The 12,100-nt window shown below is 54.8% G+C and overlaps 3 protein-coding genes across 3 annotated transcripts; all 3 read left to right on the top strand.

The window, feature by feature from the left end:
* Positions 1–4,176: 4,176 nt before the first annotated feature.
* DICSQDRAFT_17732 (acid protease) lies at positions 4,177–5,982 on the top strand (the record flags this gene model as incomplete). Its single annotated transcript, XM_007367861.1, has 7 exons — positions 4,177–4,400; positions 4,455–4,550; positions 4,601–4,671; positions 4,879–5,004; positions 5,060–5,371; positions 5,425–5,598; positions 5,660–5,982. Coding segments are annotated over 7 exons (1,326 nt in total), but the record flags the coding sequence as incomplete, so codon positions are not given.
* Positions 5,983–6,488: 506 nt separating this feature from the next.
* DICSQDRAFT_138643 (uncharacterized protein) lies at positions 6,489–7,023 on the top strand. Its single transcript, XM_007367862.1, has one exon. The coding sequence runs from the start codon at positions 6,759–6,761 to the stop codon at positions 6,981–6,983; it is 225 nt and encodes a 74-aa protein (XP_007367924.1). The 5' UTR covers positions 6,489–6,758; the 3' UTR covers positions 6,984–7,023.
* Positions 7,024–9,425: 2,402 nt separating this feature from the next.
* Positions 9,426–11,860, top strand: DICSQDRAFT_172133 (alpha/beta-hydrolase; the record flags this gene model as incomplete). Its single annotated transcript, XM_007367863.1, has 13 exons — positions 9,426–9,888; positions 9,947–10,011; positions 10,063–10,075; positions 10,130–10,157; positions 10,213–10,287; positions 10,343–10,350; positions 10,400–10,465; positions 10,521–10,590; positions 10,650–10,999; positions 11,063–11,114; positions 11,185–11,435; positions 11,499–11,533; positions 11,603–11,860. The coding sequence occupies 13 exons, from the start codon at positions 9,426–9,428 to the stop codon at positions 11,858–11,860; spliced, it is 1,734 nt and encodes a 577-aa protein (XP_007367925.1).
* Between the last annotated feature and the right edge of the window lie 240 nt (positions 11,861–12,100).

Here is a 12,100-nt window from a genome sequence, read left to right on the forward strand (position 1 = left end):
GTAACACAGTGATCGAGTTCCTCTACTGCATCTTCCTGGGCCGGTCAAAGCTCACCTGAATCTGCGTAAGTACCCTTATGGAGAGCAGACGTTTGATTGCAAGATTAACATAGACTGAAAGAACGTACGAAGGGGGTGTTCTCTTCCGAAGTAGTTCTTCCATCGCTTCATCGGGCCGGAGAATAACGGTACATAGCCTCATGACAGGTATAAGTACGGGATGACGACAGTGGGTACGCCTGTCTCCTGTTCACCAGCCTTGACTCGAGCCTCACTGCCGCAAGTGAAATGGTACTTGGAATGGGTACGAGGTAAGGACAGGGCTCCATGGCAGATGAGCCGACAAGGATTGTCAGGTAGTCAGAGTGGTGCATTCTTCCACCGAAGAAATATCGCATAGCTTATTGACAATATTCCCAGACATATACCAATACGAAGATGCCCTTCATTACAGCAATGTCATTCTGCATCTGCTCTCGAATCGTGCGCGATCCCATCGACAGAGTGCTAACGTGTGATGTGAACATCGAGAATTCCGTACCATAGAGGCAGAGAAAAGACTGACAGAGCTCGAGAACGGAGTCCAGCAGAAAGTGGTCATACGCAGATGCCTCGGAGGTAGCATTGTGGTGAAGGAAGTCACATCGAAATCAGATTCCCGCCGATTGATCGGGGAGACCGAGTCCGGTTGGAGGTCACTGCCCTGCATGCACAGCTACCCATGGACATCACACTCGCCCGATCCACCACCTGATCCAGTGGGGATACGGTGCCATCGAAGAAGTCTGAAGATCGTAACATTCACTGATATGTCTGCTGTCTCGTACAGACTTGCGCCCCAATATCAACGATGGACATCACTCCCCAAGGGATGGCCCATGGACGAAACGAACTGGGATACGGAACGTCTGGACATGACAAAAGTTACCTGACTTGTTCGGAGGTTTCAGCGTGCCTTCTTTGACGGGCAACAGCCGTCCCAGTGTCTGAAACACCACTAGGAGTTCCGAGCCGGAGGTACGAGGACTGATGATAGGGTTCGATGAGTAGCCCATAGCTTGTTCTGTTCGCCACTATACTTTATCAGAAGGCCTGTGTCAGGTGTCAAACATGGGATATCAGTAGCTATTAGAACAGCAGTATGTGCTCCTGACAAAGCTTGATGAAGAGTCCCAACTTACGTGTTCGATTCTGAAACCCCAGGATACCAGTCTTCCATCACACGCTTCGAGGGGTATATCAGAGATACCGCGACTTAGCGAAGAAGTACGAGACAATGGTAAGAGGTTCGAGTCGGAGACAAGCGTGAAGTCCGCCCGTGTCTCGGCTTCACCACTGCCCACTATCCATCTGTCAAATACCAAGGATCACCTGGTAAGGGGATCAGATTTCGAAATCGATCGTAAGACATGGTGACAAGGCGAACTGGACATTATACCTTCTTGGTTGGACTCCCCACGACGTCAATAGACAACCATGCTAACACGACGGCCGCCGTCGCGCTGGGGCCCCTATGGCAGGGAAGATCGAGTCGCACTGCTGTCCGTGTTAGTCTGATCCACGACGCAGCTCTGCATGGAATCAAGCACATCGCCTGTCCCATAGTACTTCTGCGAATGAGCCGCAATACTGAGCGACACACCGATTGGCGATATAGCAACGCTCTACTCGGCGTCGTAAGCGGAGACACCAGCCACAGAAATGTTCGTTCAGCGTTGTCAAGATCCGGCTGCACGTTGGGTAACATATTGATTCTTCTATCCAGGTGCCCAGCACAACCGCTGCGGCGTGTCGGGTTCTCCCCTGCGCTGGCACGGGCGACATCGGCGGTGATCCATCGAAGCTGCCCACAACCGAAACTGTTTCCCATGCATGAGATCACAACCTTGCGTTCATCATCTATGACTTACCGAGTTCTCCCAGGATGCTTGTAATTCGAGGGAACGGCCACCCCTGCGACTCCACTATAGACTCCATGCTAGGCAAGTCTTTCGATTCCATCTGTCCTGCCCTCTACTCCGCATAAGCCTCCAGGTGAGTACAGACCACCACAAGCGCGACCGAGCTGTACACAAGCACTCCGGCTCCCCCGATACACTGCCAGCGACCGAAGCCACTTTACGCTCATGGCCGCGGTCGGACAGCGCAGGCAACGAGGCGCAGAACTTGACGTTCCCCGACAATGTGAGAAGAGAAAACGAGCACACCACTTGGCGGCTACGCACAGGGCGTGCGACGACGACGTACGCTTTCATCCGTACTCGTCTGAACCCTGACCTGGCCACTGCCGCGGCGACAGGTGTCTGACAGGACGAGCCGGATCTCGCACAAGACCAGCGAACCTCTCTGCACGGGTACGGAGATCCCACGGGGGCAGGTGCAGGTGCAAGCCGTCGAGAACGTCGGAGGCTTCCCTACGTTTAAGGCCTTGGGCCCGTGCTCGGATGGTTGTGGGGCCAGAGCGCCACCACGTCGGTCGACTACGACACCAAGGTCCAGATTGAGAATGTTCCAACTGTCGTCTCGTTCTCATCCTCTTGAACCTCACACTGGAACCTCACACGAAGTTGGGCGCGAGACAGAGCAGGAACCAAGCCAAGAGCGCCAAGATCTACTTAGGCTTGGGAGGCTTCAACGTGCCGACCACCTCTGCAACGGACCGGGCACGAAGTCTGGATTCACCAGTCCTGCAGGGACCACCATGTATGCGGGACGACCCAGGCGAACGAGCCCCGACGTGCCTGAATTCTATATCCTCCAAAGTCGTTTCCAACGGGGTCGGGAGGCTGTATGCACTGGCAGGCGCGCCTGGAGAGCGGAACTTTCGAGTAAAGCCCTCGCGCACCCTCCCGGTACGCACTTCCCAAGGGCCGCGAGGGCGGAGAAGTTATAGATGGATAAAGTGTAGAAAGGCTTACGTCTTAAGCTAGTGCGATGATGCGGGAGACAAGTCCACATACGAAAGGCGGCGTGTATGCGCGAATATAATGAGCTACGCATTGTACTCGTGGCCTCGAGGTCAGCCGACAGGAGATGAAGGCACGATAGGAGGAATGTTGGAGCCGGCCGTCGGCACCGCAGCAAGTGGCTGTCCTTTGGCGAAAAGAGCTGCGGAAGGGCTTCTGCGGAGAGTTCAAGAGTCCGGCAGTCGTGTGTGCGACGGTCAAAAATATGAGTACAAGAGGGGTACGGAACGAGTTTAGAAAGAACGTTATGGGTAGACTGACTGAGAGATTCATAAGTACCTGGAGATCCGAGCTCGCGTCAGAAATGAGCCGCGACATGCTGCGGGCAGCGAGGGCTCTGCTTGCATGAATCATGACAAGGCTGCGAGCGGAGTTCGTGTCATCCGCAGACGACAGGCTTGTGGAGTCGTCCTGCAGCACCCAGGATGCGAGGTAACCTGGCGCGACGCCGAAGTTGAGGGACTTTGGACAGGATCTGGTGAGCCAGTAGATGAAGTCTAGGATGAGATCATCGTCGTCTTGAGAATGATTGGGGTAAATATACATGCCGTTTGCAACCTTGACCGGATGAAAGCCGACGAGCGGCCGCCAAGGCAGGACGATCGGCTGGGCAGGAATCTGACGATGAACGTTATGGATATCTGAACACAGCGTAGGGCATTACCTAGCAGAGGCGAAGCCTACACATGGCTGCACAGAAGAAATATGCAGGGATATGGGTGCGTGCAAAGCTGAGCGAGTGGATGGCGTTGGACGGCGCAAGGTGCTCACAAGAAGGGCCTCAGCGGCGGGCGAATCGAATCGGATCTGCGGCTTGGCATCGGGAGGGCGCCTATTGAGTGGGGATCGCCGGCGGCTTGGGGCCGAGGCGGGCGTCGTTGTTATTTCCTGACTGCAGCTGCCTCGTCCTCATCCTCGTCCTCTTCCGACTCCTGCTCCCTCTCCTGTCGGCTCTCTGCAACGTGCGACCACCTCGGTGCACCTGCTATCGGCTGCCAGCGCGCCGGGGACTCCGCCCGCGGAAGATCATACGCGGGACAATTACTCAGCGGAGCGGCATCATATCCTTGGCCCGCCGCGCTGTGCGCAGCTGCGTCGGATTCCACCTGCTACTTATACTCCCTCCACTCGCTTCCTCCGGCCACTCTCCCTCTCACGACAATCTCTCTTTACCTCCAGTATTATCCTTATCCCGTTTACGACTCCCGCCATGCATCTCCTGCCCTACTCATTAGCCCTCTCTGTCCTCGCACTCGCACCCGAGTCTCTTGCTGCTCCCCAACCAGCACCCACATCATTATCCCGCTCAATACCCCTACTTCGACGAAAACCCGTGCGCAATGGCTCAGAATGGCTCAAGGCTCAGAAGGACTTGTTGGAAATCAAGTATGGTACCAAGTCCGGCCTGGAGAAGCGTGCAAGCGGTTTTAACCTGTACGTCGCCATTTGTCTTGTGTTGCGATCGCTCTATTCACCATGCATTTTCAGCCTCACGAACCAGGGTGCAGATTCGAGCTTCTATGGCTCAATAGCGGTCGGCACTCCCGCCGTCTCCTACGACGTCATTCTTGATACGGGGTCATCGTGCGTGCAGTCCTTCTCCCACTCCACCGCCTCGACTGACGTCCCCGCAGCGACTTGTGGTTAGCCGCGGCAGACGGCGTGTCATCATCAAGCAATGGAATTCCTACTTTCAATCCCAATGGTGAGTGCCTAGTCCTTGCCACGGCTTCTGCCCTGCGTCATTGGCGTATCGCAAGGTCCGACCCGCTGCAGGCACTTCATGCGCGTGCGGAATGACGTGCCGCAAATTTTCACCGCATCGACGCCGCCTCCTAACATCATGAGTCCAAAACGCCAAAACGCACAGGCATCCCCTTAGCTGAAAGCGTCTGCTAATCTCTATTCTTAGCGTCGACAACATTCAACAACTTGAATACCGCATTCTCTATCAGCTATGGCTCAGGTGCGGCTCGTGGGACGCTAGGACAGGATGTCGTCCAGATGGCCGGCTTCGAAGTCAGCGCACAGACATTCGGTATGTCACATTTCAATCTGAATCAATTCATATGTCCTTAACCGCATACCCGTAGGTGTCGTTACCCAGATATCCTCGAACCTCTTGAGCTCGCCTGTCTCTGGGCTCATGGGCCTCGGCTTCCAGAGCATCGCGTCGTCAGGAGCGACTCCCTTCTGGGAAGCGCTCGTGAACAGCGGTGGCACTCTAGACGAGCCTCTCATGGCATTTCAGCTCACGCGTTTCGTCAATGACACGAACGCGCAACAGCTCGAGCCTGGTGGAACCTTTAATATTGGTTCGACCAATTCCTCCCTATACACTGGGGACATCGACTACCAAGATATCCCAAGCGGTCAAGAGGGTTACTGGATACAAGAGCTTACTGGTAAGTCACAAACCATCGGCCCCCCTCTGCATATGCTGAGCCATGCGTTGTAGGATTGACTGTGAACGGCAACTCCGTGAACTTCACCTCGGGCTCCGCATCCTACGCTGCCATTGATACCGGCACCACGCTCGTCGGAGGCCCAAATGACGCCATCGCCGCGCTCTACGCCCAGATACCCGGCAGCCAGGCCCTCACAGGCGACAACGCCGGCTATTATACTTATCGTACGTTCCACCCCACCAGAAAGCCCCGCTCGGTCACTGACTTCGCACAACCAATAAACAGCATGCAGCACCGATGTCACCGTGGCGCTGCGCTTCGGCTCGTCCTCGATCTCCTGGCCCGTCTCCAACGCGGACTTCCTGCTCATGCAGGTCTCCGAGTCCACCTGCGTCGGCGGCTTCTTCGCGCTCGACACCTCGGGCACCTCCGCGCCGCCCTGGATCGTCGGCGACACCTTCCTCAAGAACGTGTACTCCGTCTTCCGCGCGGACCCCGCGTCCGTCGGCTTCGCCACGCTCTCGTCCACCGCGACCGCGATGAACGGCGCCAGCGGCAGCGCCCCGTCCCCCACCGTCGGCAAGGCCGCCGCGACGGTCAGCGGGACGGCGGCCGCGAGCACGGACAAGGCCGCCGGGAACGGGGCGCTGCCGGTGGAGCTCGCGTCCGTCGCGATGTGGGCCGCCGTGCTCGTCTCGGGGCTCGTGAGTGCGGGCGGGCTGCTGTTCTGATAGGCCGCCGCGCTGCCCTTGATGTCTAGCCTGACTTGGCTCGGTGTTGTTATGGGCCATGTGAGGACGTACACGGCGGTATGGACGCTGTACCAGTAGCTTAGCATACGTTCTTGGATTGCGCGCGCATTATACATCGTAATACATCTATTCTTGATTACTGCATCCTGGCGCAATCCATGTTTTGATGCGTGCGTTGATGCACATACGCTATCGCAAGATTGTGACGTAGGGCCCCGTTTGGCAACTGGGGCGGCGGCGGGGCCTAATCACAGCGGGTGGATGTTCTGCTGTCGATAGGTGGATGGCAAAATGACTACGGTGAGCGTACGCTTTGATTGGGAACCGAACCCCCTTCCACGCGGTCCATCATTGACGGGCGCATGTAGTTTCCGATACAATAAGACAGAGCTTTGCGAACCTCAGTGCGGCAGATATCTACCCAAGCACCGCCCCATCAAGTCCACTCCGTTATAAAGTCCTTGTAGCTGCCATAGCCTAAGCCATGATACAGGCTCGTACTGGTGACGAGACAACAGTGCTTTTCTTCGTCTCGAGCGAGCAGGCACCGGGTGAGAGGCTCGGTGTACCCAGGATGTTCAGCCAGTCGTACTCATCAGCTTGACGCTTTCCGAGTCAATTTGAGAACTCCAATGGACCGTTGCGGCAATAGAGTTGCTCTGAACGCAATATTTCACGGTATTGGATCTAGTTCATCTGCTCCACACCTACCCTGTCCACCAGCGACAGGCAAGGTCAGCCCTGCACGGAAATACCTCTCTGAGGCCACTTCCGTCGCACTATCAGGTAGAGGTGTGCCTCTGGGCCCCCTGAAAGAACCGTACGAGCGAGGGAGCGAGGGGAAATCACGATGCTGACCTCAGGGTGAGCGCGTATGACCTGTTCGGGTGAGTTAAAGTATCTGTTATAAGATCTACACTGGGAGCGCTGACAAATGTCATTTCTCCACCAATAACTATTGGTTTCAGGACAACTCACCGCAACACGTCAGCCGTGCCCGCTCAGCCTCCTTCGAGTCAAGGTTGCCACTCAGGCTCCTCAGGCGTCCGATCCGACTCGGACAGGCATGTGAAGCCACGTCTGGTACGCCTGCGCTCAACGTACTCGATCCGCTGCGACGAGGTCTTTATGCCGAGCGTGCGCCAATCTGCCGCCACAACCGGCTTGCAGCCGACTGGCATTTCGATGGGCCGCAAGAGGTTCGATGCATTGACTCTGACGAGACACGCCGGGAAGGGGGTCGGCATCGTCGGGGAGGTGGCGCTAGACGTGATATACATGTGCGATGCCAAGTTCATATGTAGAGTGGTCAGCTGGAACGCGTTAGGCGTTCCATTTGGGGGGCATGATCCAGGCCAACCAACATCGCCATTGGGACCGGGAGGGTAAAGGAACGCCGGATGACTACCAGACGTTGACGACTGGGAGCCCGCGCGCGCCGTCTCGGATGTCGGTTGGGAGCTTCGCTGCGGCATCCCGCCTGTCCCGGACATGCAGTTCATTAGTCCAACTGTTTACTATATGCATGTCACTGAAAGCAGTCGCTTACCAAAACGTGTGGTCGGATTTGAAGATCAGAACGTCCGGCGACGGTGACGGATTCCACTGGTAGCTTCTCGGCCGCAAGAGTGCTGGGACCTGATCGTTTCGAGGACAGTGACTGTCTTTCTCGGAGCGTCTCATATTCGCGCGCGTCATACGCGGATGCCGGGCAGGACTTTGACCCGAGGCGATTGTGCGCGGGATGCCCATCAGCGGAGAGAACATGTAGTGTTGCGGCTCACCGATGCCGATGAGAACACAAAGGTCGTTCTCCATTGAGATGTGCCCTGAGACAACCTAAGTAGCGGTCAACTTGCCGTGTCGGGTGGAGAAGAGCTACACGGCTTCTGAGCGCTCAGACGCTTGGGCGGAGACCACGGCCGCGGACGAGCGAAGGGATCATGTGCAAACTGGGTGTGCAGATTAGGGTTGACGAATGGCCTCTTCAGGTAGGCAGAGGCCTTCTAGGCGACACTACTTGACGAGAATTGGTCATAGGTCTAGGCATTTCTGGGCTTTACGGAGGGAGGCGAGAATAGAAAGCGAATTTGGGAGAGAAGAGGACATGTTTGCAGGCGCCAGACACCGTCCTACACGCATCGGCTAGGCAGGAATCTGAAGGGCGGCGTTCGTGCTGGCATCGTATGAACACTCGACGCGGGGACTAGATCGTGACTTAGGTATAACGTACTAGAGTCCATCATCTCGGAACTGGGTACTCGGTGCTCTGATTCTAAACGTCAGGAATCGCGTTCCGTTTCCTCATGGAACCGAATATGGACCTGAGACATACCCAATACATTTGTTGCCAACCGTCGTACATTCGTACAAGCTTTGAGCTGCCTCGACCAAGCTGTGCGTAGTCGCCGTTCGGTGTTCCTCCTGGGATGATGCCTTAAACGCCACAAAGAGATACCGTTCATGGATGGAAGGGTGGCATGACGAGGGGAAGCTGGGTATTTATGTTTAGGTGACTACCGCCACAAAGTGCAACTTCGAGCGTTCAAGCTCAAGCTTGAGGGATCTAAGTATGGCGACTCGCGAGCGACCAAGAAGAGAACTTGGACTAAGATGAGTCTGGACCTATCCTGCCGACATCAATGGTTTCCCACGGTTCCTCCCGTGGACGCCACAAGCTCAAGTGTCGAGAACTCGTCGTTATATTCTGTCCGTGGTGCTTGCTATCCTACTTCAGGATGTCTAAACTTTTCGCGACTTCAGACTGTATAGTCAGGACTGTGATTATCCCATTGTATGGCAAGAGCCCCTGAGTTGCAGCATATGCAGGAGCGACGACATTTTTCCGACGACGGCCACGTCCATTACATAGGCACTACCTCCCGAAAATCTAGATGTCTCACGTCATGCATTTGCGCTCGACGTCTCGGCTGAAGCAACCGCATGAAGAGATATCTAAGCAAAAGTAAGCCTTTTCCTCTAGCTGAGGAGCCCGATACGCAAGATTCTGACTCGCTTTGGCAATGCACACTCCACAACCGTAGATGGGACTCCCAGAGGCCTCAACTATCGCATGCACTTCGATTCCTGACTTAGAAGGGCCCAATTGGATGCCAGTTTGGGACATTCCCCGATGAAAGGGCTCCTGCTTCCAGTATTTGATCTGCTCTTCCCTGGCCAGACTTCATGTTGAGCTTCTAGCCTTGAACGCACCGAACAAGAACAATTCTTGCCATGTTCCAAAGCGCCTCCAGCTCGCGTTATAAGGTAAGTGAGGCTTCCTTGTGCATCAGAATCTCATGCCTGTCTATACTTGCTACCTGTTCGTCTTGCTGACAGTCTGTCCCTTGGCTCTGCTCTCAGTCTTGGCCTCTCCGCATTCTACCGCCTCTAGCTCAGATCTCGCCGTACCTCCGGGTGCTCCCATAGTGACGCTCGACAATGCAACCGTCTTTGGCACCTCGGATGGCTGGACAAACTCTTTCCTAGGCATTCCCTTCGCACAACCGCCGTTCGTGTTGCACTCAATCCGTGTCAACCGTAAGGCTTACCCATCCTTCCTCAGCGTCGGCGAACTTCGTTTGAGCCTGCCAAAGCCCGTTTTGCCCTACTCTGGAGTTATCAACGCGTCATACTGGGGGAACCAGTGCATCAATACCTTGTTCCTCGGAGCGCAAACGGTTCCATCATATTATACCCCTGAAATGGTCGATTACTTGGGAATATTCACGGTGTCTCCACCCGCCCCTTTTGATGAAAATTGTATGTCCTCTCCACTTGCTGCCCAGCGGAACGTCGAGATCGATCAGATTTGAATAAGGTTTGAACCTGAACGTCATCGCTCCTGCGAACACGGAGCCAGGCGACAAGCTACCCGTCATAGCGGTAAGCCCCATCTACCTCTAGCGGGCATAGTTAATCTAACATGCAGTACAGTATATCTTTTTCAGTCAGTTTGAGTAAGATATTGAGAGCGCTGGGCTATATTTATAGTGTCATACAGGTGACTTTGACTTCGGTGGAAGTTACAAGTAAGCGGAAGTCTCGTCCATGTACCACAACTTCGAACTGAATGAATGATTGCAGCGTAGATGGGAGAATCATGGTGAACCGCTCCCACGAACTGAAAGAACCGGTGATTTGGGTGTCTATGAATTATCGGTGAGTCTATTCCGGCCTCCATTGTCTTTGCTACAAGTGACAGTCCCTTCCTCAGGTTGGGACGTACGTACGTATCATACATATCTAAGCCGATGCTTATAGGTCGCCACAGCTTTCGGCTTCCTCCCGGGAAGAGAGGTAGGAGAAGCAGGCGTGGGCAATTTGGGACTCCAAGACCGTCAGTACACCAATGAACACGATACGACATCTTCACATGCTGACGAGTTTCCCAGAGCGCCAAGCGCTTCGCTGGATCCAGAAATATATCTCTGCGTTTGGGGGAGATCCTGATAAGGTGACGCTGTACGTATTCCAATCGTGCCTTGCTTTGATTCCGCCTGATTCAATGGCATCATGTCCAGGCTTGGGCTGAGTTCAGGTGCGACATCCGCCACCCTCCATACAATTGCAAACGGTGGCGATAGTGAGAGTCTCTTCCGCGCTCTCTGGGCCGAATCTGGTGCTATTCAGCACTCTCCTTGGATCGATAGCCCTGCCGCTCAAGCGACCTACGATGCCTTCGCAGACGCTCTTGGCTGCTCGGGCGCCCCCGACTCCCTCGATTGTATGCGTCAAGTGCCAGTCGAAAATTTCACCACGGTGGCCCAAAGTGGGACATTTTGGTTACTGACTGCGGACGGGACTTTCATCCGAGAGCTCCCTCAACTGGCTCTAGCTCGTGGACAGGTATCTCGCGCCACTGTTGTTACCGGTAGGCACTCAAGCTTGTGTGACAGTGTCCAAGCAATGACGTATGTGCGTTGCGTACGCTTAGGTATCGCCGAGGATGAGGGAACACTTCCTACTTTAGCCTTCCCGAACGGCGCGTACGTCGGTCGCCGCCTCTTGGCTTGTCTGCGCAGGCACTGGATTTTCTTAATGTCTTGCGCCTCACAGGAACGACACACTTTTGCAAGAATTCGTCAAGGGTTCCTTCCCGAACATCACAGATAAGGATATGAGTACTTTACTTGGTCTCTATCCCAATGATCCGTCGTTGGGTGCACCGTATGGTACTGGCCATCAATATGAGCTGGCCCCTCAATACAAGCGTATTGCCTCCCTCAGCGGTGACATCAGTTTCGACTCCAACCACAGGCTCTATGCCCGCAGCCTCGTACAACAAGGGATTGACGTGTATTCCTATTGTGCGTCACAATTTGCACCTAACATGTAGCCAATACGTTGCTAACGGGTGTTCCGTTGGACAGACTACGAGCGCTTCTTCGTTTCCGGATTCGGAGTGGTGAGTAACTTCGGTCCAAAGGCGATGGCGAGTCATGAACTGACAAGCTGGTTATCTTGGGCCTTACAGACGCATGGCTCAGAACTTCCCAACATGTACCAGGCGGGAGACATGGCTGACATGTTCATCCATTTCGTGAATAGGCTTGATCCCAACGGGTCGCCCTCTCAGCTCTTTTGGCCAAAGTACACCCTATGGCAACCAACGATGCTGACGTTCACCGGGAACAAGTCGCAGGGGAGGGAAGGCACTTTTGGGCACAAGGATGACACGTATCGCGCGGCGGAGATCGACTTCATCAACTACTTGAATCTGAACGTAAATTAGACCAGAGGTCGCGTGCCTTGGACTAGCCCTTATGTCTAGTAGATTTCTTTATGCTTTATCGGAATGCATCAGCTTGGAAGTGGCGCACATTGCTGGCCCGCAACATGGTCAGATGCTTGGCGGCAGAGCTGTCTTCAAAGCCCTTTTCACAGACTCCGTCGAATTCAATGCGATTGGGTGATTCTTGCTCTTCGGTACGTCTTATATATGGCTCATCTGAACCCTAGCGCGCAGTGCGTT

This window comes from Dichomitus squalens, assembly GCF_000275845.1.
Source record: "Dichomitus squalens LYAD-421 SS1 unplaced genomic scaffold DICSQscaffold_29, whole genome shotgun sequence".
Classification (NCBI taxonomy): Eukaryota; Fungi; Basidiomycota; class Agaricomycetes; order Polyporales; family Polyporaceae; genus Dichomitus; species Dichomitus squalens.

Bases quoted from the DNA above. Each gene is read 5' to 3' on its own strand.
- DICSQDRAFT_138643 (XM_007367862.1), top strand. From the start codon at position 6,759: ATGGACCGTTGCGGCAATAGAGTTGCTCTGAACGCAATATTTCACGGT.